A 27306-nucleotide genomic window follows, 5' to 3' on the forward strand; every position below is an offset into this window, starting at 1 on the left:
TTGCTAAGTGCATTTCTAATTATGGAAATAAATAGTTCAAAATATTACAAAAATTACTGTGAAATAACATATTTTTTGAGTGAATATAATGTTACTCCAATGCAAACATTTCAGCTGTGGTTCAGAAGGTCTTTTGACCAGATACCTCAAAAATGTAACACCCGTAAATAAAAATTTAGTTCTATTTGACTTTACTGATACTTTTCCATTCAGAGGAAAGTAGCAGATTAATACACACATATTCAAATTAGCACTATGGATCACAATAAGTCTACAGAAAAAGAGCATCAGCCAAAAGTTTTTGATATTGTACAACACACATTCAAAGGGCAATATAACTTTAACACTGATTTGTTTGAAAAATCATACCCTTCTCTTGTCATCTGCAATCACAGTCTTCTTATATGGTTCTTTCACCTGATTCTTCAGCTGGGACGCATGCTCTTCAACAGTCATGATTCTACATGCATCAAGATTGGCACAGATCTGGGAGAAAACCAAATGTTACTTCTTTTAATATTTAATGAGTTATTCCACATGAAAACGGAATTAATGCAACAGAGTTCTCATTTAGATATTGCATTTTATGTAACTTTATTTTCTTCCTACAAAAACTGGATACAGACACTGTCAGCATTAAAGTCTCAAAAACCATTTGAGATAAGCCGAACAAGTTACTTTTTAGGCCAGAAGTGATCCTTGCACACAGGAAAAAACTTGTACATCAGGGTGTAAAAGAGATATTTTGAAAAGGAAAATACACCATCGATACTTTGGGAGAGCAGATTTTGGAGCACAAAATAAATAAAATCAATAGCGAAATAGAAGAAAATAAATGTTAGGGAGTAATTATAAAGGTAAGAGCTGCTCATGAGACTAGAAAATAATTTGAAATTATCTTTCTTGGAACAGGAAGAGATATTTTCTGCGCTACCTGCACAACGGAACTGGACTTTTCTGCTTTTGATCTCTTCTGAGAACAGAGTATGTACATTTCTATCACTGTGTCTACAGTAATAAGGGGAAATTTTAAGAAATTTTTATGAGCAGAGAAACCAGGAAAGGAAGTGTGACAGGCAACCTTTTTAATGTCTTCGGCAGTAGTTATCTATTTGAGCTTTTGTATTCAGATTATGTTTCTTTAGATACAAACCCCAGCATCCTATCGTTAAGATTTCAGAGCTGATGAAAACGAATTCTTTTTCCATTGCCAGAACGTTTTTGTCTCAAAGTATTATGCAATTCTATCTACTTCAGTACATCACAAAAGCTTTTTGCAGGCCTCACCTATTCAAGATTGTTCTTGTGCAATTTGCCAGTCAATTTTCACTGGAGTACTGGGCTAAATTCTACTTTTGTATTACTAATGTAAATCCATTAAATTTCAAGTAAAATAGAGGGTTTTTGAATATAGAATTTAAACAATTATCTCCAGTCATATATTTATGCAACTATACAATACTCCCCTCTCAAAGAGTACTTTTAACTGCTGTAAAGAAAAATGTTTGTATGCTACCTGTATCTCACAAGTGGTTTCTTCTTGTTTAAGTATTCAACTTTGTTTTTCACTTTCTTGAATCCACACAAAAGCCCTGCTTAGTCGCTCTAGAAATACAGATATAAAATACTGTGATCTCTCTAGGATTTAGAAATACACAGTAAATTCTAATCCATCAATGAAAAAATAAGATTTTTATTAACTATAAAACCTCACTATTTTCTGGACCTCTTGCCTCTGATCTTGAGAATTTTTTTTCAAGTGAGTCAATCTTTTTCATTCCCTTTTCAGTAACACCACTTTCTTGTAAAGTTACATTTATTTGTACATAGATTTCCAGGAATTTGTAGTGGGTCAATTTGCTGAACTGCCAAATTGCGGTGAGGTGAACATGAAAAAAATAAATCAGATTATCTATTTGGAGCCTAACACTGACTTTAAAAGTTTCACTTGAACAAGGCAATATCCCTTTGATGGTTTGCAAGTGTGAGGGCTATTTACTTTCAGAATATGTTCTTCAGCTTTTGAGTAGGATGTTGCACCTCCTACACCAGGTGAGGCTGTAAGTCCCAGAATCTGAGGCTGCGGGATCAGTGGTTTGTTTTCTTTTGCCAGCTTCCTGTTCTTCATCTTTTCTTTTAAGTATCGTCGCATTATATTGTTGTAGACACCTTCCTTTTGAGTGTGATGACACTCATCAATAATGATAAGTGAAAAATCTGGAAATAAAAAAAAAAAGACCCCTAAATGATTAATTTTTTTTGCAAATGTATAATTTGTGTGACTGTCTTCTTACAGGTAAGGTCACTATGGAAGAGAAGCTGTCAGTTTGTCTGAGCCCTAATTTATTGGGAAATTTGTAGTGCTGAAGGAAGGCATGCATGGAAGCTGTATATATTTAATGGACTTTGGAATCTTTGCTGCAGTCTTGATGTGTCAGCTAGTTTTACATATCATGTAACATAAAAAAAAAATTCTATTTTTGCAAAACCAATCTGATGGTATAAATAGTTTCAGGGAAATATTTTTAATAATCAGTGGTAAGAAGATATCACAGTTTAACTCAATCATATCTTATATCCATAACTGTATCTGACAAACTACACACTGTTTATAAGAAGATATATAACATGTCAGAAGCCTTTCGGACATTCTAGAAAGGCCTGTACTGATCAAAATATGCTTCCATTTTATAGCAACACAGAGATTTCCTCCCTATTCCTGTCCAATTAAAAGATTTATATTACTTTATGGATGTGTCACTGAAAAGAACAAACAGATGGTGGGAACACTACCAATCATCTCTTTGTAGTGGAGGAAGCTGATGAAGAATCAGACAGGTATTATGTGCTTTTTAGTCAGATCATATTTACATGCGTATATGATTTATATTCCCATACGATAAGGAAAATTAAGATTTTTTTTTGTTTTAAATTTCTCACAAACATCTCTTTAATCTATCTGCATATGCAGCCAGTGGCATATATTACAAGGTTCTGATTTGAAAGACTCATGGACATTTCTCTGTTTCTCTAACAGCAAAACTGATTTATGGAGCTCCCACTCTTCCTGCAGATGGCCAATAACTCTGTAATTCGATAGCGTTTCCTACAATTCAATGAATGTTTGTGGAAATAACTGTAACGCAGATCACTGAAATGATCAGAGTTAAACGCATTTTTTTTTTTTTCTTTTTTTCTTTTTTTTAATCCAGGCAAGTTCCATGGTCTTGTATACACACTAGAGTGCTCAAACTGTTATATCACTGCAAATGAGTTTGCAACAACTGGCAACAGAAGTTGGAAACACAGAACTAGAACATTCTTAGCCTTTCTGCTGGAGAAAATATCATGTAACTTTGTCTTTGAAAAACCTAAAGAAAGGTGGAGACTGAACAAGGGAAATTTTATTTAAAGGCTAAACCAGACTACTGCTAGGAAAGACAAACTAGTGCTACCATTAGGGAAATCTGATTGTGTTCACACAAGTGATTCAGGACGCCAGGCTGGACTGATGTGGTTTCAAAACTAAATTGCTATTTATTTCTCAGATTTCTACATATTGCAAAGCTTCAGAAACAGTACTGGCAGTTTCTTGGTTATTTTGCCAACATGAAATTACTCCCTTTGATTTTGACCATCATCTCTGTAAGGCATGTTTCTATGATTACTCAGGAAGAACTTAACCCACGAGAAGAAATGTGCTTCTACTAAGGAAGTGATACATAGTTTTTACAAAGTCCACACAGTGACTTCATCCCTTGGTAAAGAAGGTGAACATTTGGTAAAATGCAATTAAGAGAGTCCCCTCCATTTCACTGAGGCTGGAATTCCAAGTTAGATGTAATGCAGACCTTCGTGGAAACAGATGAAACAAATATGAACAGAAATTAGGAACAAAAAATTGTAACTAATTAGGATGGTTTATATAGTCTGCAAGCTAACCAAGTCATAGCCATAAAAATGGAGCTGGCTCTGTTCAGGCTTGCTTGGCTTTGGTCCAGCTGAACTTACTAGCACACATGTGATAGCAAGGAAACACAGCCCTGTTTGCAGGGCCACCTCAGTTTTGGTAAAAATGTAGCTCCCTATTGAAGGAAACTTTGCAAGGTGTGAAACCCATTCAGAAACCCCACTTCATTACATAAACTGGTTGGGATTCAGCCCAATTCTAATCAGGTCAGCAGCTCCTGCAGGAATGTTCAGTGCCTCTGTAAGGCATTCAGATTTGGGAAGGTTTATTAGATGCAGCAGAAAGGAAATAAAGTCTCTGGTACTCTGCCTAGGTTAATAAAAAGGCATTCTGAAGGAAGGAAGCAATTCTGAGGTACCCAAGTGGCTCTGCAGGAGTTAGTTTGGATCAAGCAGTAATCCCTTCAGCACTAGGCACTGATAGACACAGACTGACCCCTCAGGTTTCTCTGCTGTCTCTGTAACACTGAGACAAGTACTACTTTTATCTCAGGTCCATTATTTTAAATATCATAGCTCTCCCCTCAGCTTCATCCTGCCCCATCTAAAAGAAAGAATTAACTGCATGCAGATACAGGGAGAAGTTAACATCTCACAGAGGAGGGTCACTACAGCCCAAATCCTGGAGCTGAAGTCAGGGGCTGTTCCATTATTTGTATATCACTGGCAGATAATACCATTTCCTTTCTGATCTCCCATAGGTATCTGCCACTTTAGTATTCTGGGCAAACAATTCTACCTCATCTCATCTTGTATCTTTTGTTCGCTTCAATTTCCTTCATCTGTTGTAGGACACCATTATATCTGTCAACCTCAGAGATCTTTTACGTTAGCAAAAAGATAAAGAGTTTAAAGAATACAACTTTTATAACAGATTGGCTTTTATCTTGTGTTCCACTATACTTCTCAAACTACCAACTACATTTGAGTTTTTATAATTTTTTTCTCATCCTGTTTATGGCTTCTGTGTGATGTAACTCAATGCTCTAGAAAGCTTGGAAAGTAGAACCAGTTCAGCTGCATTTGCACTAAGTTGTGCTTGAACTAGATAAAATAGGAAGCATAACAAATATTTAGTATAAATGAACTGTAAGAGTCTAATCTGCCTTGAAAAAACTGCATGCTTATCAACTAGGATCTGGTTTGACTCTCAAGTTGCATTTATAAAACCAGTCAACTGAAAAAATATTAACTAATCAATGTGGCATATTTTTACTCTGCAGTTTTCTAGAACAGACACATACTTTTAGCCCTTCTGTAAAAATTTCATAATTAAGAACTTGCCTGATAGGTGGACACCTTCTTCATCTTCTTTGGCGGCATTTAACAGTGAATTCTCAAGGATCTGTGCTGTACTGATGATGACATCATTTCTTCTGAGAACTTCAGGAAATGAGATTTTCAGCTGAGAATCACCACTTAAACCAATAACCTGATACCAACGCTTCAGGAATGGATTAAACTCCTTTCGTAAATGTTGTTCTACCAGTGGTACCTGGATAAAAGTTTCCAAAGAATTTAAACCACAGCATAAAGAGGATTGAAAATACATGCCTGTTTGCTAGAAATACTGTTAGGTGAACATACATTTTGTGCAAAATGTACTTGTTTAAAAAAGAAAACATCCCCTTATTCACAGCAGGATAGGATTTTAAAAAAAAATCCCATCAAACGAAAAAACAAAAACCAAGCATAAAAAAAATCCCCAAACCAACCTCTCCCCTCCAACTGCTCCTATGAAAGCTTTTTGTCCCAAGAACTTTGGTTTAACTGTGCCTTGGAAAGAACGAACAAACCAGGCACATATGCTCTGGCTTTTTAACTGAGCTTATAACATGCTATCAATTTTATTCTTATAAAAGGATATGGATAGATTTTAATAAAATTATTCAATGTATTTCTTTATTTTAATATCACAATAGAATATTACTTTGTATTATATGTGCTAAATTTAATTGTAAAAATTACATAAATTATCAGAAAATCTGACAGAATATTCCCTAACTACTGTGAGACTCATTAGGTGGTCTTCAACACCAAATCCAAAAATAGAATGTGAAAAAATATTTTTTTTTTTAAAAAAATCATTTTGGTTCTATTCATTCTAACATGAAATTTTATAATGTGGTTATTAGGGCATATCTAAATTTGCACTTGAACTGGGGTAAACTAAAGTCATTCATGCTTGCACCATGATGATGGTGCAATGGACATGACAGTCTAATGCTGTATGTCTTTAAACACAGCTACATCTGGAGAAGTTTACATTCATTTTACAAGTTCTGTATTAACAGTGTATGAGGTTTGAAAAATACCCTTTTTTTTAAAAATGGACCAGCATACCTTATTAACAAGTACTATAACTTTGCCGGGCTCTGATGCTCTTTTCTTCTTATCCAAGTGATCTTTGGTAATGTAAACAGCCACTCTGGTTTTACCACTGCCTGTAGGGAGACATATGATAATATTCTCCCCATTCAGTGCTGGCTTTGCAACTTCCATCTGGTAATCTCTCAGGATCAGATCTGGCTCAGGTGAAGCTCTGCTCTCCACTTCATCTTCATCTAAGGGTACAAAGAAATATAAGTATCAAACAGGAGGCATAGAACATTTATCAAAATATTGAACAAATGTCAAAGGGAAAAAAATATTAATTATCAGAAGCATCTTCTGATTAAATAGAAAGAGGGCATATTAGCATAGGCAATGCTGCTCTGTAGACCTGTACAACTCTGAATCAGAACTGCTTACGTCCAGTCACAAACCAGGGTAGGTGGAACAAGTCACAGTATGTCTTCACCCGTCTATGCTGACATGACTGTTATTACGTATGAATTCAAATGATACAGTTCAGTAGCGCTGGGACCAACAAAGGTTGTGTTTAGAGCTGCGGTATTTATAATCTAGCCAATCTTATGTGACGTTCTCTTTCATCAGTACTGAAATTTATTTGGTTGCAAGTGAGATATCTTTTTAAACACTTCCCAGAGGATGAAAAAGGAGGATGGAGCCATAGAATGAAAAAGAGATAGGGACCACTTAAAAAACAATGAAGGGAGTTATAAAGTAGATCAAATAGATAAGAAAATTCAATTGCCCATACAAGATAGAGCTAACTGCAGAATGTATTACACCTATTCATGGTAGATTGCGCTGCTTCCAGACTGACTCATATGTAATGCAGCTGAGCTGTTCACTAAAAAGCCATATACATTTGCCACCTGAAGGCTGAAATGTTCCATCATACAAAATGCAATGGCAGAGAGTTCAGATCTGTAGCTCACAGGTGAAACAAACAACATGCAAAAGTTAAAAGCAGAAAAATGCTGTTGCATTATTTCAGGCAGTAAGAAAAGCACATCAAGTCTCAACATATATTTAGGAAGTCAGAAATGATATATATTAATAACATAAGGATTTATTTCAATGGAGTTTTGGGCTTGTTTTTTTTCCCTACAGACATGTTTAAATCACTCTCCAAGCATTAACTGTCCTCAGTGTAGGAAAGGCACAAATTCATTCTACTAGACTAAAAATGAGGGAAAAAACCCTGCAGTTTTATTTCCTGATGATATCATTAAATGAAGAATCATGAGGATTTTATTATCACTGATACATTACACACAAAATAAGTGTATTTTTCTAGTATCCCTGATTCCATTAAATAAAATTAAACTAACAAAAAGTAATGAAGCTTGACAAAATACTGCTGATGGAAACATCTGAATGCCATTCTTAAGTGTTTTTTGCTTGTTTTGCCTTTTAGTGTGAGTGCAGTACTACCTGGAACACAGGGAAATTCACAACAGAGAGTACTTGTGGTTACTTATCTGACTTCTACTACTCCCTTTTGAGGAAGAACGTTGTTTGCTTTCTGGTTGGCTAAATTCAATAGTTCAATCGTATTGAAACTAGCACTTTATCACCCATCTGTTTGGTTAAATTTCAGTTCCTTAACATCCTCAATTAACTGTCCAGGACTAAAAAATATTTAACTTAGCTCTCCTAGCTTCCTCAGCCCCTGTTTAGATAAAGACTAATACAGGAATCTTTTCACAGGATATGATTCCATTAAAGAATTTTCACTGTGCATGGTATAACTTAAGTGAAGTTGTCTGCCTTCATACAAGGTTCATATGAGTTACTGCTCTGGGTGAAAAGAAAGATTATAATTATTAATCTATTGTCCTAATTCCACCATTTTTCTCAAATGTAAAGTGATCTCTGCACAGAAGACTCCAACTAAATCCACGATTCTCTGCACTGAAATCCAAATCATGTCAGTGCATTAAGACACTATCCAAACACCTCTATTAATACAACAGCCTTACTGCAAAGTTTCAAATTATAAAATCCATAAATATCACAAAGTCAATCTGTATCTTCTTTGCTTTTTTTCTCATAGTTGCTCTCACTGAGTTCACTAGACATGATTAAAATGCATGAATGTTTTTAAAACATTTTAACTAGTTTTTAAAGCCTACATGTAAACAGAACAAATAGCAAGCAAACATTGGAAAAAAAAAATAATCTATTCTTCATTCTTTACATAATTGTAGTGATTTGTGTTTTTTCCTGCTGGACTGCTGGATATAGCCAATGATCAATTTACTTAATGTGTGATTTTTCAGGAATCTTAAAGTACCAGGGCATAGGTATATATGTGCTATCACATATCAGTAGCTTGTATCAGCCTGACCAACTGATATAGTGTGACTGTCCAAAGAACAGAAAAGTTGCTGTGCCCAGACATTTCATGTGACACAGTGAAGAAAAAATACAATGTGACTGATGAGTCACCTTAGTTGATGCAGAAGTGCAAAGCATATTTATAGTTAGCAATATATAGACTAAAATCCTAGCTATAGGGTAGCAATTTAGATCTGAGATATCCTGAATTTTCTGTGTACTTACAAAATACATGAACTTTAATATTTCAAAAGCCTGAAACTATTTTAAAAGCATTTATAGTAAACACTTTGAAGGCATATGATACATAACATTTACCTTGACTTACTGAGAGCTGGCCTGCAAGGTAACCAGATTGTTTCTAGCCCTTGTACAAGACACAGTCCCAGCACAGACTTTGTAAAGGCTAGATTCCAAAAGGTAACTGGTTCCTTTTAAATATTGTGCAGGCAAACACAGACTGTTCATCATGGTGGACAGCTGCAAATTAGTTCTGCCTGAGGTCTAAGATTTAAAAAAAGAAGAAAAAAAATTGGGGTGTCTTTTACAACAGCAGTGTTTAACTGGGCTCAGAGAATATACATAGCAAGTTCATATCTGTCTGCAAAGTATTATGTAAACACAATCCAATATTTAGTCTAAAACTATATTTAGAACTTGCACATATGTTTAAATCTGAGATTTGGAAAGGTCTTCAGATAGTAACCTCCATTGATGACACTGCTTTTACAAATAGTACTACTATATTACTTAGGTCCAAGGTGGACCTTCGCTACCATTCTGCGGGTACTCTGGAAATGCTTCTCCTCGCTCTTAGATGTTTCTAAAGCACGTCCCTCTCACTTACTCTGTGCAGGGGCCAGACACAATCTAGCTCCTCTCTGAGAACAAAAGAAGCACATATATATGGCAGCATTATATCTGTACAGGCGACTGCACTGGATGACTTCTGGAAGTCCCTTCCAGCCTATGTGATTCTATCATTCTGCATCACTGACCATTTTGCATGATGACGATGCCTAGAGACCTGTTCAGAAGATCTCAGTAGATCAACTCTTCTGGAGCTGGGACTTAAGTCCAGACCCATAAAATTGGCATCTGTTTTCCAATAAAATAAGAGGAAGACTGGCATCATGATACTGTGAACTAGAGTTCCATTTATTTTTGCTCTAGCCCATCTTATTTTATAATTACTGAATAACAGAAGGGAAACATACCTGTATCACTGGTTGTGCAGCTCTGTCCCAGGTTTTCATCCAAGTTACTGACACTTCCATCTCCTATGGAGACATCTGACTCTAAATGAAAAGCACAAACAAATGTAGTATAGTGTATTTGCTATACAAATATAAATAGCAAAAGCATATTGTTTGCTCTCTCCCTAAGTTGTTAAAATAGGCTAGGCAAATGTCTGGCAGGGATGGGTGAGGTATAATTTCCGTTATTTAACTTTTTCTTAGGTAAAGAAAAAACTGTGAACAATATAATTGATTTTCTTAAGGAAGAAAATATGGAGTGGAAGATGAAAATCCAAAACACTGGAGAGGTAAGGCAATGTGGATCATGATTTATTGCTGTCAGGCATCTATATTCTGTTTGCTTGAAAGAAGGGGTCCGGACATGACCACCTGCATGATCCCCTCTAACCCTAGTTTATTGTATCTTTTCAGAGGGGTGAAGAATCAAAAAAAAAAAAAAAAAAAAAAAAGTGAGTCTACCGGATACATAGCACTACTGGCAAACTGAAATCATTCTCTTTTACTCTTTGTAAGCCACACGAATCATATCATGAAGAAAATCAAAACCAGAACTGTAACTTTTTTTTTTTTTAAAAAAAAAGGTTTCTTCATGTGACATGAAAAGACGAAACCATAGTTCCCAAGTAAATAAAAGCAGAGAGGAATTATTAAATCTTCCAAACTATTTGCAAATAAAAGCAGACTGACAATCCCGTTACACCCAACAGAAGACCAACACTGCCACAGAAATCTGGCAAGTTTACTGTAGATATTCTCATGTTAAGCTCTCCCTCTGCTGGGTAATCAATGTATTACACTGACTTTTCTTCAGTCACAAGTGTAATTTATATAGCTACATTTTCCAAAACACAGTCCTTTAAATATCTAAAGAGATACACAGTTCCTCTGGAAAAAACTGCTGCAAACAGCCTCACCCTGCACTGTCAGCTTGTATGCAGCACCCTGCAACTAAGCTCACAGTGAAACTAAGAAATCAGTCAGAATAGCACTGACCTATGTTTTGCTTAATTATCTTGTGAACTTGTGTCCTATCAAGTTTTTCATAGTTTTTTCCAGTAAATATCCCATTATGGTCCATATCCATATTGTCCTCAACAAGTAATTAATAAAGCAAAACAGATGCTGTGAATGATGGCACTTAAAAAATATATTCACAGCAGAAGTCTGATTTATATAAAATTTCCCTATTATTACATAATAGCATACTTTTAGTATCACATTTAAAAGACAGCATTGTCCTGAAAACAAGAGAACCTCACCATATAATCCATGTTCAGAGACCTGTGACAAACTATTAAGTATCATTAGTGAGAATTTCAGCTAATGAAGAGGACACTGCTGTCTCCTGTTTTTACTTTCTAGGAATCCACGCGGATTAGGAAAGAGAGGACAAAATTAAGATTCTATGTAGCTATTCTATGCAATCTCCCATATAAAATGACCTACTGTAGGATGTATGTACAGCAAAGAATATGCATCCATGAAGTGGTTTGTACATAATTATCTGAATTACTATGTGCAGCACGCATTACAAAATCAACAGAAAATGTCAGCGGCGAAGTGAAATGCAAAATGCTCATCTTCCAAATTAAAGGTGAATAGAATAATATTCTCCTTTTTCAACTGTGGCAACATTCATTAATTATTTTAAAATAAAATATAAACAGTAAGCCTTTCCAAAGTAATTAAGATAAAAGAGCTGATATTCTAACAGCTGTCTTCCTTTACAGTGCTACTTGAACATTTTAATGCAGCATATTCCACAGAAAGATTTTCAGTCACTTTTCACTAGTAAGTATAAAGACAATGGAATGCAATGAAAAAAAAATGGACCTACGCACTATTAATTAGAAAACTCTTTCTTTCCTGTCCTGTGCTACATTATGTCACAGAATAAGGTCCAAACATCAGAAAATATAAATAGGCTATTAAAACTGGTCCTAATTTCAAATTAATATACTGTTTTCCTAATCTGAAGCATTAAGTGACATTCTGTGAGACATTATTGAAATTTCCAGTTAATTGCAGTGTAATTATTTGTTCCAATCAAGTTTTTCTTTTTGTTTTTAATGAAAAAGGCCTTGAAAAACAGAGCTGCTATATATTTAAGTTGTTGTTTATACAGGTAACTGTAGCCTTAATCCAAGTGTTTCACTTCTGACCTTGCAAATTTACTGCTTTTGTGCTGGTTTTTGTGTGTGTAGTTTCTTATCTGGTTTTGCATGCACAATTTCTCTCTAGTTTTCTCTTAGGCTAAATGATCTATTTCTACTTTGTCTTTATGACCCTACTGCCTTCATACCTTTTGACTCCCTCTGTCTCAGCTACTCCAATAAAAGGGTCAGTGGAGGCTTTTAGATACAATGCAAATTGCAGTACCTTCAACTGACTTGAAAAAGCTTCTTTCTCCTTGAAATTTGTCCTTCTCAATACATGAAGGAACGGTGGGAGTGTACTGCAAAACTGACAACACTTGACAGCATCAAATTGCAAATTAGGTGGGTTCCGTGCCTACTTGGAAGTAGAATCCGGGCTCCAGTTGTATTTTCAGCTGCCTTGTCTAAAAATACAGTCTTATGAGATCATGAGAAAGGGTGGAAATGGAAAAAGACTTGAGTGCAGTTAAGTTTGTGTATACAAGTGCATAGATCAATGCTTACTGCACTTCAAGATGGCTGAATGTGAGCCAGTTCTTCTACACTCATCCTCATGCAGCACTGTCTCCTGACAGCCCTCTACTACCTTACATCTACACTGCTGGATTAGTTCAACTCAGAAGTGCACATTTACAGTCAATCTGTCCATTGTCCCCACTTACACTACTTTAACTCATATCGCAGACCTGGTTTGGACCAGAAGTGAACTCCTGTCAGCTGAAACCAAATGAGATGAGTTCCAGCCACTTGCAGGCATACAGGCCACACCAGACTGAAGTCAATCTGAAACAAACTGCCAGAATTCATGTAGTATGTGCACCCTTAGCACCATTGCACTCAACAGACCCACTCAGCTGCACTAATACCCACTGGCTATTAATTTCAGTACAGTTCAGTGCTGAGGAGACTACAGTTTTCAGGCCAGAATTAGCTTGTGGCAGTCTAGTTAATAGCTAATTGATCTCATTATCTGTAACCCTCAACCTGACAAGAATCAGGTAGAAGATCAGGCTAACCAATGAAAACCTACCCTTAGCGAGGCTACAATTAAAAGCCTTAGCCTTGCCCTGAAAGGATTCTAACTCAGAGTAAGGATAACTCAGTCTGATCCCTTCTGAATCATCATCATTAAATATTTGGCACCTCTTCTTTATACTGCCAAATTATGTTCTAATCCAGGAAAACCAAGTTGATATTTTTGCTGTAGTTAATAATTCACTACTTGCTACAAAGCATTGTGATATGCTGTTAATATCATGCTAAATGAGAAATAGGCTACTACTGTTGCACACTGAAAGGTTGCAGTTTTCGGAGCCAATTTTTTTTTTATATATTCATGTTTGTTAAAAAAAAAGAGCAGCCTTAGCTGTCTTAGTGCTTTGGCTGAGTAAGCCCACTAAAATCATTTCAGGCAGGATTTATCTCAGTTGTAACTATTGTTTGAGCTCCATCTGAACTTGTAACACATATGAATGGTTCCTTAATCATACAGCATATGTTTGAATCATTGGTTCCCAGCTATGTCTGTAAATTGTTGCTGGTAATTGCTGTTGCTCATAATCAACTCCCAAGGCACATTTTCAAAAGTGGATCCATATGAACAACAGGCCACAACATTTTCTAAAAATTTTTACTAAAAATGTACTTCTGAGTATGCGATGCAAGTGACAAAGGTTGTTTGACGCTCTGTAAATACAAATCTTTAAAAGAAACAGAAAAATTACTTGGTAGACAGCATTAAAGGACTTACCAAACCAAAAATGTTTTCCAATATAGAATTACCAGCCACCTAGAAAGAAGTACTTAATACAGCTGCAGTTTTAGTGGTACAGAAACACTGCTCTTGATTTAAACTCTGTCAACACTGGGAGGAGTTGTTAATCTAAACCCAATGTTTTTCATTCCATATTATAAACCTACCATGAATAGGTCTGAAATAAAGTATTAATTTAGTAATATTAATATTTTAAATTTAAAAGATTATATATGTTTGAAAATGAGTAATTTCTTCACAGAGTAAATTAAAAAATAATAATACAAAGTTGTTAAAAGTGCTATTTAAGAGGAAAGGAAGATCATCACTATTGCTCAATTATAATAAAATCAATCAGCCCACAGTAAATAAAACATCATCACTGCAACCAGGATACAGAAAATGTCTACATGAAGGCTGTACATGGTGTGCTACAGTTTTTTTGGCCATGTCCTCCTAAGCCATTCTACACTAGGCTAGCAAATTGGTTTCTTACCTTTCAGAATATTTAGTTCAAGTATGACAACATAGTCCTGCCCTAGTGCAACTCTTTAAACTGAATAAATTTGTAGATATGACCCTTAAAATCACTCCTGCTGTTAATTTATAGGAAGAAATTTACTGCTTCAAAAAAACCCCAAGATTTACTTTTCCATTCACTTCTTCACCTCAACAGTGCCACATATTCCTGTATTTTTGAGCAAGAAGGGAGCTAATGCACCAAGAACGTTGTTCTCTCAGTTACTTGCAGTTACTAAAGATTAACTGGAACCAGCACAATACCAGTTAGAAAACATACCTGAAACTACAGAACTCTTTCCAACAGATGTTTCCAAAACACTGTTCTCACTGCTGAAACTATCATTCACGTTTTCATGCTGTTTCAACTCCTCTACTACAGCATATCCTGATGGGTTTGCAACTTCTGTTTCTTCGTTTGTAGAGTTCTTCATCTCATTTTGTCTATTCTCTGTTCCTAGAAAGTAAATAGAAATTCCAAGGCACTATAAAATATTTAATTTCTTTTAGTGTGGAGCACAGAAAACAGAGAACTAACCTGTATTCATCATGTACACCTTCATGCCCCTCTTATCCCCATCTTAATGCACTGTCCCATATGCAGCAACTAAAAGTACAGAGACATAGTTCTGGTGAGCTCCTTAAGCAAGTAGGCTGAAGCTGCTAAATGGGAAATGTGTTAAAAAACTTTGGTCTCAAAACTTATAAAACATACGTGGAGCCCAGTAAAAAAAAAAAAAAAAAGGATAGAGCATGTGGGGACTGCTTCCTTTTTCATACTTTAGTATCCAGGGGATCACTAGGATACTTTTACAATATCATAATCACAGTACAGGAACACAAAGTAGTAACCAAAAACCTATTGCTCTTTCAGTTTCATTTCTGTAAATAATTTTTTTACTAGTTTACTCTATCATTTACAGTAAATTTTATATAATGTCTTGAGACATATGAATGTCTTATTCCCAAGGAGACACACTACAATGTACTGTAAAATGCCACATATATTTGTAAACCATTTAATAAAGGAATCACTAATCCTTGTGTTGAAGGAGAAATCCAGAAAAGGTTTGTTTCATTTGTTCAAATTAATCCTCAGCATATTTTTTATGAACAATTATGAAAACATCACACTGACCAATGGGTTATAAAAGGTAAGGATTCAGTTTCATTACAACTACAGACATATTATTGAAATTATGATATCGCTTAATAAGGATTTTTAGTATTTAAGAATCTATTGAATAAACTGTTAAAATAACCTGATTTTGAAATCCCTGGACAGGTGAAAGCATTGGTCTCAGTGTCACAGAGAAATCAATATGGTGACAACCCTGCATTGTTTCCTGAGTACAAAAAGGGATATTAAAACTCCACACATTAGTACTAGTGAAATAAGATTATTACCTCCTGTATTTCCACTTAAATCATTTGCAAGGCCTCCATGTTGGGTTTCACGCAAAGCCATCAAAAAAGGAGAGAACCAATCTTTCTTCTGCACTATTCTGCTCAATAGCTCCCTTGCACCCTCTCTGTTCCCACGATTGTCAGTAACAGTGTGGATCTAGTGAAAATAAATAAATAAATAAAAAAGTCCTGAGACACACTTTGGAAATGGTTCGGGGAAGTTAGTAGAGATAATATAGGTACAAAAGCATTTCCCTGTCATCATTAAAATATACTTAAAGATATAAAGTGGGCCTGCCACTCATCACAACAGACTTATTACAGTTTTGTCCAACCTTCTGTTTATCCCATATGGTTTTGGGTAGGACATATAAAACTTGAGTCCTGAAATTTAACTGGAGACACTGGTAGTACTGGACAATATTTATAATAGTAACCACTATAAAATATAATTATTATTATTCATGTGGAATAATAACTGGTGTTTGCACCGATTTAGGGAATAGCCAACCTTGATTAAAAAGAAATGATGTTACACAATTTACCAGAGCTCAGACTTAATCTGTAACATGACGTTACACATAAAACTAGAACATTTCCCTTCTTCAACTCTGGCTTTATCATCTCAATTCCCACTTCAGGGTACAATAGCTAAGCCCCTAGAAAGTGGCTATTGCCCTCAGAGAAGGTATGGAAAAGTGTCCCAAGGCTGTCATGAGCAGAACTTGACATGTAATCACATGAGGAACAAAATGACCACCCCAAAAGCAAAGCAGCCCTAGACAGTTGTTCAGTCCTCAAAGGCAATTTTCTCAAGGCTCAATAATCACCATCTTGATACACAAGAAAACGGGCGGGCATAGCAGTGGGCACCCCTGACCAGTGGGCACCCCTGAACACTAAAAGGAAGTGCATGGGAAGTGGGAGCAGGGAGAAGTAAACAAAAATGGAAGTGCATTAAGAAAGCCTAGGCCCTGTTAAGAATTGAAATCGGCAGGATTGTGAAGGTTAACGAAGGGCTTAATGGGAATACCAGCAGCAAAATGATGACCCAGGGGAAACACACAGACTCATTACCAGGGAATGGAGCTGGTAATCTCCTAAAAGACCCCTGCCTCAGCCTGCTGCATTACCATGCTTGGCTCCCCATCCATTAGGGTGCAGCTGGGCCTTACTGCTACCCAACAGTAACCAGACAAAATTATGTGTATGACTGTCATTTAACTGAAATTGAGCATTAAACTACCTAAAAAGTGGTAGTGCAAAAGCTCAGAGTGCAAATATGTAGTTGCACCCTTAGTTTGCCAGTTCTCCTCTTATTGCTACAGCAAGTATTTTAATTTCTTCTTCTAACCCTGTTTCAGGGTATCCATTTCTTTGGTTTCCAAATAAGTTTCACATTAGTCCAGGCAAGTCAATCTTAGCCAAATGGAGTAAACATTGGAAAATTTTTTTCATCAAAGATTAACACTTGTTCTTTCTTGTCTAACTGGTACTTCTGCTCATCTTCACTGTCTAGTACTATACTCCCCAGTGAACCTATTGCAAAAAAGGCGAGGGAAAGTCTTGCTTTCTTTTAACTCCAGTATTCTCTAGGACTTTACAGGCCATCACTATTTCCTGGTATGGTTCAGGGACCTTGAAGACAGTTAATGATCTTCTGAAATGAAGGTCTGTAGCAAAATGCTAAGTAACAGTAAAGCTGGCTGCATTCCTTCCACATAAACACTGGCTTAGTCTAACCCTTTTTTCATGGCATTTTTCTTTCTCTTGTTCTTAGCTGGCATCCCACCTGTTGGCCCACTGTCAACAGTCTTCATTGCTTTACTTGGAGCACCATTTCTCTTCCCCCCAAGTCTGGGTATTCCCCTTTCATTTTTACACTTACAAGGCCATTCCTAGTTGTGTCTTCCTATCAGTCCCATGGCTCCTGGAGGTGGCCAGTGTCTGGCACAGCGTGGTGCCTGCCCTGGCAAGCGGGCCACTTACCCGGTCCATGTCCTCGTCCTGGAAGATGCCCATCTCTCGGCATTTCTCAGCCACCTGCATGGTCTGCATTCTATCCACCAGTGTGCTGTGGAGCAGCTGCACTAAGTGCACGCAGAGGTCGTGGTCGGCCTCCTCGGCCGGCGAGGGCAGCTGGCTGAGGCTGGGGTTCACGTAGCAGGCGGCCAGGGTGCAGCCGCCGTGCTGCAGCGCCTGGAGGAACTCGTGGAACCAGCCGCACCCGCGGGGGCCCCGCTCCACGGCCCGCAGCAGCTCCTCCGCCCCCTCCACCTCGCCCCGCTGCAGGGCGGCCGCCCGCACCTTCTCCCTCTCCTCCGCGCTCAGCGAGGGAAGCTGGTCCAGCACCGGCTGCACCCGGATGAACTGCTTCAGCCGCGGCCTGAAGCAGGAGATCATGTAGAGGAAGAGCTCGTCTCGGGATTCCTTCGCCATCGCCGCGCTGGCGGCGCCCGGGACTCCGCTGGAGGACGGCGGTGGGCAGGGAGCGGGGCGGCAAGGCGGGTGGGGGTGCCTCCGGGGCGGCTGAGGGACCTCTGCCGCGACGGGGCCCGGCCCGGCCTCAACGAGCACCGCGTCGCCGTCCCGCTGCGCGGCTCCCGGCGGCCCTGCCCCGCTTTATCCCAGCCCCGGCGCCGCTTTCGGTTTCGTTTGCGGGTTCGGTGTGTGACGGCACGGGCCCTCCGGCGGCCGCGCCCGGCACCTGGAGGGACGGGCTCGACTCGGTCCTACTCCTGAATATTTAAAAGCAAATCTTTAACAGGAACCATGATTTTAAAAACCCCAAACATATACTGAAGTGTATCCTTCACTTTCCAGCTCCCGAGTTTCTCGGGCCGGTCAATGCTGTGTCAGGGTTTTCCACACCGGTGGCGTCCCAGGCAGGAGAAGGGAGGCACCGGCGGTGATCGGTGGTGGGAGCGGCCGCAGCTATTTGCAGAATAAGCCTTTTTGCTGAATAGAGACCCGCAAAAGGCTATCTGGGAAGTAGAGCCGACTTGTATATTGTAATGGTTTACTTTGGGTAGTGTTAAAGAGATTTTTTTGGGTGCCTTTTTTTTTTTTTTAGTTTGAAAAACTGCACCTTGCATACAGAACAGGAGGCTGTGGTGCCTGTGATTAACTTCCTAGAGAAGTCTGTTGGATAGTCTAAGGTTGTTGGAACAGTCTCTTCCTGAGATGGGGTTTCACCTGTATGGTTAGATGTCCCTGAGCTGCCAAAGCAGGCATGGTTTCCATGGTGGGGTTTTAGGGAACCTGTGATTCTGAGGTGAGGCAAAATATCCTTGACTTCATTTCAAGTTCTGTAGCAAAATGATAGAGTAAATAGTATCTGGGTTATCGTGTTCAGTTTTGGTCCTGGACAGTTCGAGAGAGAGAGTGAAAAATGGGAGAGGGTCCAGTGGAGGACCAACACAATGCTTACAGGACTGGGGAGCTTGGCACATACTGGAAGATACAGGGTTTATTCAGCTTAAAGAAAAGGTGGCTCAGGGGAGATTCAGCCACAGTTTTCCAACTCCTAGAAGCTGGATTCCCTCTCACAGGGGCTGCACGGGATGAGGGAAAATTGGAACACGTTTCTTCAGGGGAAATTCTGTCCAGGTATGAGGAAAAATATTCTTCACTGTAAAAACAATTAGACACTGGAATATATTGTCCAGACTAGTAGTGGGAGTTTCCTCAATAGAAATATTCCAGACTTGGCTTGACAGGGCCCTTGATTTAATGCCTTGCTTTCAGAAGGAAGCCAGGCATCTCCAGAGTCCCTTTCCCAGCCTAAATTTTCCTGCAGTTCAAATTGTGCTCTCAGCTGATGTGCTGAGATGTGATACAACATTCTGCTCTCAGTGGAGCTTCCTCAGTTGGAGGCTTTTTCTGTGGAAGAATTAAGTTTGTTTTACTTTCATTTCCTAGTCCTTTCTGCTTATTTCATTTCACTCTTACTTTGTCATTACTTTATTACTGCTTCATACAAGTTTCCTTTGAAGATTTCTGAAGAAAGTCTCACTATTTTTTTCTCCCATTACTTTTTCTTCTGTTTTCAGCACCTCATTTGGATGACATGCCAGTCTTTCTTCTAAGGCCTTAGAAGCCTGCAGGAGTTACTTGGGTGCAGTGTGTGTAGTTTGCATGCTTGCTTTGTTTCCTAGCATTTATGTATAGGAGTGTGTCCTGGTTCAGCTGGGATAGTGTTAAGAGGGAGAGGAGGAAGGGATCTCCAGCCAGGTTATTCACACCATTCTGATGTCAGGTCTGAGTGTGGGAGCACGGGAACTTTTTCCTTTGTGGCCTTGGTGGCAGGGAGCTCATGGCGGGCTTGTTCCGTAACCATTTGTGGTATTTCTCTGTATATCTTTTGTCTTCCTTACTGTCATTGCTGTTTATTGTTGTTATCATTGCTACTGTTGTTGTTCAGATTGCTTATTACACTGTTGTATTTTAACCCGGGGTTTGTGCCTCACTGCCAACCTGACTGGCTGAGGTTGGGGGAGGGGCAGTGGCAACGTGGTCTCTGGTCCCGGCAGGGCTTAAACCAGCACAGAGTGGTAAATCAGGCCCAGTGTATGTATTCCACAATCCTTTACAGATTCCAAGAGTTTACAGACACTAAGAGGTCACCTGTGATTTAGAGGGGAAAAAAAATCAGTGCTACTTGATTATTCTGGCTACTGCTAGATTGCAGACCTGATGGCTGAGCTCCTACTCTGTCCACTGATGATGCAAATACCCTGACTGTATTGCTCTCCTCTAGATGGATGCCTACACTCCTCATAAACTCAGTGATTTTTGAGGCCTTCGCCCCTTTCAGATGTGACTGAAGTTGACCAGAGGTTCAGAAGCCGGAGGGCCGGCACGGCGGGGGAGGAGCACAAGGCCTCCCCCACCCAATGACGGCCGGGCGGAGAAGCAGTGCGGGGCCACCGCCTCCTCCCTTCCCCTCGCGGTGAAGACCCGCGCGTACAGCCGGGGCGACGGCTCAGGCGCAGAGGCCGGGCCGCACGCACAAGTAACGCCGGAGCCACACTGAGAGTCGGTTACTCGTCCCAGAAGGAAGTTGGGGGCAGGTGGCGGGGCCTGAGGCAAAGGCGGCTCCCGGCCAAACGCACCGCACATGCGCACGCGCCCTCCCCTGCGGCCCAGCTGGGCTCGCCGGCCCGGCCGGCGGGCGGGGTCGCGGCTGGCCAATCGCAGGGGAGGGCCGGGCCCGGCTGGTGGGCGGGGTTACTGCTGGCCAATCGCAGGGGCTGGCTCGGCCGGCGGGCGGTGTCGCGGCTGGCCAATCGCAGGGGAGGGCCGGGCCCGGCGCGGCGTTGCTGGGGCGCCGGCGCCGCCGTCATGGCGGGTCTTGCGGCCGGGGCCTGGCGCCGCCCCGCTTCGGCCTCTGGGATCGGCGGGGCTGAGCTCCCGTGCGGTTCCGGGGCGGCCGACTCCGTCTCGGCTCCGTCTCGGCTCTCCGCGCACGGGGCTGGTGGGGAGCGGTCTGGCGGCCCCTCTCTGCCGCGCAGATGGGCAGGCTGGGCTGCGGTGGCGGGTAACGGAGGAGAGGGTTTCCTCCCGGCGCCAGCTGCGGAACCGGGCTGCTCACGCGCGGGAGCAGCCGAGGCGGAGGTGTCTGAGGGCAGGCGGGTCGTTGCAGCCCAACCACCTACGCCGCCCGTGGGCCCTGGGCCGGTGGGTGGAGCAGGCGCCGTGCGCTGAATAACCCCCCCAGAAGGAGTAAGGGACCCCCGGTGGGACGGGGTCACTGCTGGCGTACTGCCCGGGGCCCTGATTGCAGCTTGGAGGTGGTCATTGCCGTTCCGCGAAAAAAGTTGCATCTTATTTGCTGTTTCATTTGCCCAGAGATGGGGCTACACTGGTCATGGACACTGCGCTACCTTTTGTGGAGAAATAACGATCTAGGACAGACTGATTGTACAGCTGGAAGCACTGGTGGTAGTTTTTAGAAAATGTGAAAGCATGCAACTACAACACAAAGAAGCAGTGTAAGCATTGGTTGCTATTTGCATTATCTGTCCTTGAGCAAAAGGAAAGCTGCTCAAGTACTTTTAGTTTCTGGATAAGAGATGAAAATATGTTTCTAAATTGTTATAGCTACTTTGTGTAAATATGGTCACTACAGAGGCTTGTTGCTTAGCTCTCACAGCACTGCTGTTCAGTAGCTTCCATGCTGCTTAAGCAACCTGGACCTTTGTGTGATTCCCCTGTGTCATTGTTAGTTAAAATTAAATCTTTAAATATTGTTAACTGTGTATTTGGGGGTCCTAAAATCTCTTATGTTCCTTTGAAATTGCTTTACAATGCTATAGCTGAAAATAGCTTGTTACAAAACTGGTGCAAATTATACTAGTGGCAGTGATGGTTTGTTGGGCTTTGCTTTTTTCAGGTCTACAGATCTGAGTCTGCTTCTGGAATGTAAAAAAAGATAGTTTATATGTGATCTGCAGGAGCCATTTGCAGCTGTGCTAAAGATTAGCACTGGCAACCTGACACAAAAACCCTGCCTCTCTGTTTTCCCAAAGGCTTGCTGATCTGACCAGTCCAGTGTTTAGTTTTACAAGGTCATGGGTTTCGTGTTCTGTCACTTTCTTGTTGGTTGCTGTAACTCCGGTTACTCTCAAGTGATTGGTATGACAAGCCTTGCATTATTGTTTATGGGAAACTTCTGTTTGTATTTTATTTTTCTTAGTCACTTAAATGCTTGGGAAAAACTTCCCATGTTTAAATACGGGTAAATTACACTTTGCTGTTACAACTTAGGGCAACATATCAGCACAGTAAAATGTATAAGCTGCTCATAAAATTTTAGTTCTTGGATACTTGAAGCCACTTAAAATTGTATGTGGCCCCACCTGAAGAAGGGAACCCTTGCCACCTGTTGTGGTATCTGCATAAAAAGAAAATATTTTGAAATGCTGGCATTGATAAGTGACAGAATAAACAGTAGAACACTCAAAAGGAAAGACTTATCTAAAAGCAAACGCAGAGAAAATTAGATTATTAGAACTCAATATATTTAAAAAAAATAATTTATTAGTATCTCTGGAATAATGACTACAGCATCCTGCAAACAGTATCACTAATGCCCATATGGTATCTGTTTAAAACCAAAACTGCTTCCACCCCTACAAACCCAAAGCAAAACAAATACCTAGCAATATAATAGTAACTTTTTTTTTTTTTTTTTTAAATAGGGAAGCTTCCTTGGTAATGCAGTCAAAGGCATGTGGAACTGTTTCTGGAGTTGTACTATTCTGTTTTGTCACCAAGTGTTTTCAAAACACCTTTAAATGGAGGTCATTTATCAATAAAACCAGTTGTAGGACTGAGTCTGAAATTGATGATTTTTTAAATAGTTCAAAAACAATATTTTTTGAAAATTTTTCAAATTATCTTTTGAAATATTTTTTTGCAACAGGTATTTCTTAATCATGCATAATGTACACTTTCATTGTAAAGTTGGAGTATTTCAGGCTATCAAGGTGAAGATACCGGTGGTGTGTTTTTTTTTTTTTTTTTTCTTTCCTCCCAGAGTATTGCAGTTATAGATGCCTGGAATGCCAGTGGCAGTGGGACAGCCAATGCCAGGAGCAGTACCAAGTATGCTTCATGGTGCATGCTCTGAATGTTCTTCATGTGCTGGTACTTACTCTGCTGCTGCTGACCCCATGTTGATTTATTTCAGTGCTATTGCTGGACAGATAAGATAAACAACATAACTATATAATCAGCTGTGAAAGCAATCCTAGTAAAGTTTTGTTTCATGCTTTTTTTTTTTTTTTTTTCTTCAGTAGAAATACCTTAGTATAATATTCCCAGTGATAACCATTCTTCTTCAGGTAAAATATATAGTTTTCAACAATAATTGTAATTATAGTTGGCAGTAGAGTTTACAGTACTACAGACGTGATAGTCATGTTGCTGTTTAGTAAGATAAAATTAATCAGAAAATGTTGGCAGTTGATGTTCAGATTCTCACTGCCATCTTGAAATAGTGTTTCTTCTTTAGATTTGCTGTACCTTATTCTACATGTCAGTGCTATTATTTTGTATGCAGATAACAGAACAGAACCTTAAAAGCCAGTTGTGAAACTTTGGAGACTAGGGTTGCGATTAACTTTGTTCTGTACTGCATATGGAACTTGGTTAGGAAAATATAATGCAGACACATAACTTCCCAGGTGAGCATCTCAAGGAACTGGAGTCTTCAGAATTGTTGATGTGTGTTTTGCAAGGTATTGTGTCTGGCATGAGGTCCTAAGTCTGACATTTATATTCTTTAAGATCGTACAATTTTTGAAGTAGAGGGTGGGCTCATAAATGTTGTGAGCTCTGTATGGAATCTGCTGGCTTTGAAAAGCTACATGTTTTTTTAAAAAAATAAAGTATTAAATCCTGTTTAATAGAGAGGGATATCTATAGTTGTATTCCAAGAGTCTCTCTTAAACTACATATGACTTACGGATGGTAATACGACTGCTGCAGTGTCACTTGTTAAAAGGAGTAATAGTCAGGGAATTCAGTCGTTCAGTACGGGGAAAAAGACCAATGGAAGGTCATGTGTGCAGCCCCACAGGTTATGAGATGATTCTGGCTTTTGTGGTGCCGACACAAGGTGCACCTTCTCAAGAACATAGATCTGCAGAAGCAATGTATTGTAAGATCTCCAGTTACAGGTGAGTGACCTTCTTTTTCAGATTAGAGGGGCTTCTTTTTTCTCTTTATATTTTAAATCGCATAGGCTCTGGACCTTAGTGCTTCTATTTCTGTTTCACATTCCTGCACTAGGTGAATAACAAGAGGAGATTTGATGAGTAAAAGGAAAAGCATCTATTAGTTATTTTGAAGTTGAAATACTAATATTTTGAATACTAAGTATTGAAAACAAAGGTGTCATCATTTTAATCAGCTTGCTAATTGTCTTTACATGTAAATTCTACATTTGAAAATGCTGTAACTTTGATAGTGGTTTTGAATGTTTAGTGGATGTTGAATTACCTGTTTACCTGCCCACTGCCATTCATGTGCTTTAAGCAGAGAATTCTGCTTACTGTTTCCAGTTTAGATCAGGTGCTCTTCTCTTATGGTGACTATTTGACAACATAAGAATAGTTTAGGTATCGCTATAGGCAATCTAATGCATTAAGAATCACTGATACTTCTTGCAAGTTAAATATGAATTGTCGGCTGTGACAAATGTGTGCATTTGTTTTACAGGATGGAGAAGGAGATGCCAAAAAACTGCAGAGATATCTAATGCAATCTGGAATCAGTGGAACCTGTTATTGTAAGGTACTGACTGTTTTGCTATGGCAGCCAGGCAGGTATAGCTCAGTGTTAAAGAGGGGTTATCACCACTGCCTTGCCTTCTGAGGTGCAGAGTCGAGAAGATGGGGCTTCTATGCTTAATGTAATTCTGTCACCCTTCAAAATTAAATGATGATGTTAAGGAGGCTACTCCAAGATAGTAGGTTAATGTATTGGTTAGTTCTGTAGTAGACAGACTGAAAAAAAAGTGGTTTTAGTATCAGGCTATTTGAATGTTCTTTTGTTTCTTTTTAAAATTGGAGTCAAAAAAATGAATTCATGGTCACTGTTGTTTCTGAAACTAATTGTTACAAATAATACCAGTTACAAACTTGTGATTTTCTTTTTTTTTTTTTGTTTTTTTTTTTTGGTTTTTTTTTTTTTTTGTTTTAATTACCATTTCAGCATTCAGAGTAAAAATTTGCAGTTATGATAGCCATGTAGGATATATCCTTATACATATTAGGACTTTACTGGAATCATAGTATCACTTTGAACCTGTTGGTGATTATGAGAAACTTGAATTTTAAATTCTATTAAACTGATAACTTTTAATATTAGTTTTGTGTGAGCATTTATGATGTAGTGTAGATACTGATTATGGAGGTGTATTATTTGTATAACTGCTTTATTTGATATGCATGTTTTGCACTTTTCTGTTTTACAGAGTGGCTTCGTTCATGGTTAAGTTTACCACCAGCAGTATAAGCATTAGCTATGAGAGCTTCCATTAAACTTTCCCAGTTTCTCAAGAGGAAAGTTAAGAAAAAGGTATGTTCATCATTCCTGAAGATGTGTTTAACTTAATGCATGTAACTGTAACAAATGCATGTAACTGTAACAAAATCATCAAAATATCTGTAAAAATCATTTATCTTAGTGTTAACACATTATTCAATTTGCATCTTAATATTGAAAGCATAATTCTTTATTGATGTTCTCTTACATTCTACTTTAGATTATTACTGTGAACAGTCCTGCTTGTGCGCAGTGTAACTACTTTGCTGCTATGGGAAATTGTTGGTGGATCACTACAGTAGACTGGGAGTTATGGATAGAATGTAGGTAGTAAGATGTAAACCGTTCAGCTGACTAAATAATGCTGGGATATGCTCTAACTAATACTATGAAATGAGACTGAGGAATCAATTTTGTTGCTAAAAATCTGAAAGCAGAAACAGCCTTGACTATCTCTTCATACAATTTTGTGAATGCTTTTCATCTAGTAGATGTTATTTCTAATATTTAAATTTGTGGGTCCCTCCATCTGTCAGGATGGAAGTAGGCCATTCCATTTGAATCTCACTGATGGTTAGTGTAATTGTACTTGTCACACTTCCAAAATCTCTAAACAGTGACTTCCCTATTACTTCCTCTTCTAGTTCTTGCAGCACACCATGGCATTCTGAGAGCTGAACTGCTGGAGGAAAAGAGCATCACCAACCTGCCAAAGTTCATGTTTGGTAGAACTGCTGTGAATGAAAGCTATTGTAGAGTTTTTAGCCTTTCTGCTTGATAAGGCAAGGCTCTCTGAATGAATACTTCAAAATTTAAGTGCACGATTCACAGCAATAAATATTTTTTTGCATTTTACTGTATTTAAAACATGATTTTTTTTGTCTGTACATGCATAATTCCAGACAAGTAAATTTCTATGTTAAACTCAAGAGCTTAATGAAAAGGAAAAGCTTATGATCATAAGCTTTTAAATTGTGTCTTATAAATGAGTAGCTTGCTTGCACAAATGAAACAACTAATAGCCTAAATTTTTTTCATTAGTAGCGGCATACTGTCTTAGACAGCATACTCTGAAAAATTCTGCTCGTTTGGAGAAAATAGGTAAGTGGATTCCATTAAAAAGACAAAATGTTCTAGCTAAAACTTTCATACAGCTCCAGCTTGTTGCAATACAGTGTTTTATTTTGTTTGAGGCAAGCTCAGATAATACTATTTGAATTTTAATCCTATCTACGGCTTTTCCTCAAGGAGATCTGTGGGTGTGGTCTTCTGTTTTGGTTTTTTTTTGTGTGTGTGTTTGCGTGCTTTTGTGGGTTTTGGTTGTTTTATTTATTTTTAAGAGCTCCGCTTGTCTCAAAAGCTTTCAATGGCTATTTATCTGGATCAGTAAAATCACTCTCAGAATAGGTCTTGCATGGTAAACCCATTCCATGATTCACTTTAAATTCTCTAAAATAAAATGATTCAAGCAATGGAAGTGTCTGGCTTCAAGTTAGATATT

General features: G+C 38.9%; 1 protein-coding gene and 1 long non-coding RNA gene across 4 annotated transcripts in view; one reads left to right on the forward strand and one right to left on the reverse strand.

Annotated features, from left to right (window-relative positions):
* Positions 1-20482, reverse strand: part of IFIH1 (interferon induced with helicase C domain 1) — a 29292-nt gene extending 8810 nt beyond the window's left edge. Inside the window, exons 1-8 of one of the 2 annotated variants that reach the window (XM_074910652.1) lie at positions 17742-20482; positions 15753-15909; positions 14626-14796; positions 9876-9956; positions 6313-6533; positions 5254-5464; positions 2000-2217; positions 370-486 (exon numbers count right to left, since the gene is read on the reverse strand). In XM_074910652.1, the coding sequence (XP_074766753.1) occupies positions 370-486; positions 2000-2217; positions 5254-5464; positions 6313-6533; positions 9876-9956; positions 14626-14796; positions 15753-15909; positions 17742-18191 (1626 nt within the window). In that variant the 5' untranslated portion in view covers positions 18192-20482. Of the gene's footprint in view, positions 1-369; positions 487-1999; positions 2218-5253; positions 5465-6312; positions 6534-9875; positions 9957-14625; positions 14803-15752; positions 15910-17741 lie in introns of both variants that reach the window. The other variant, XM_074910651.1, reaches the window with a different exon arrangement.
* Positions 20483-21052: 570 nt separating this feature from the next.
* Positions 21053-26883, forward strand: LOC141962290 (uncharacterized). 2 transcript variants are annotated; one of them, XR_012633908.1, is made up of 4 exons: positions 21053-24436; positions 24978-25052; positions 25735-25838; positions 26450-26883. It is a non-coding gene; the product is annotated as an uncharacterized LOC141962290 (long non-coding RNA). The 2 variants fall into 2 exon arrangements; XR_012633907.1 differs by having other exon boundaries at positions 21053-25052.
* Positions 26884-27306: the final 423 nt, after the last annotated feature.

The sequence above is a fragment of the Athene noctua genome, chromosome 7 (genome assembly GCF_965140245.1).
Source record: "Athene noctua chromosome 7, bAthNoc1.hap1.1, whole genome shotgun sequence".
In the NCBI taxonomy this organism is placed as follows: Eukaryota; Metazoa; Chordata; class Aves; order Strigiformes; family Strigidae; genus Athene; species Athene noctua.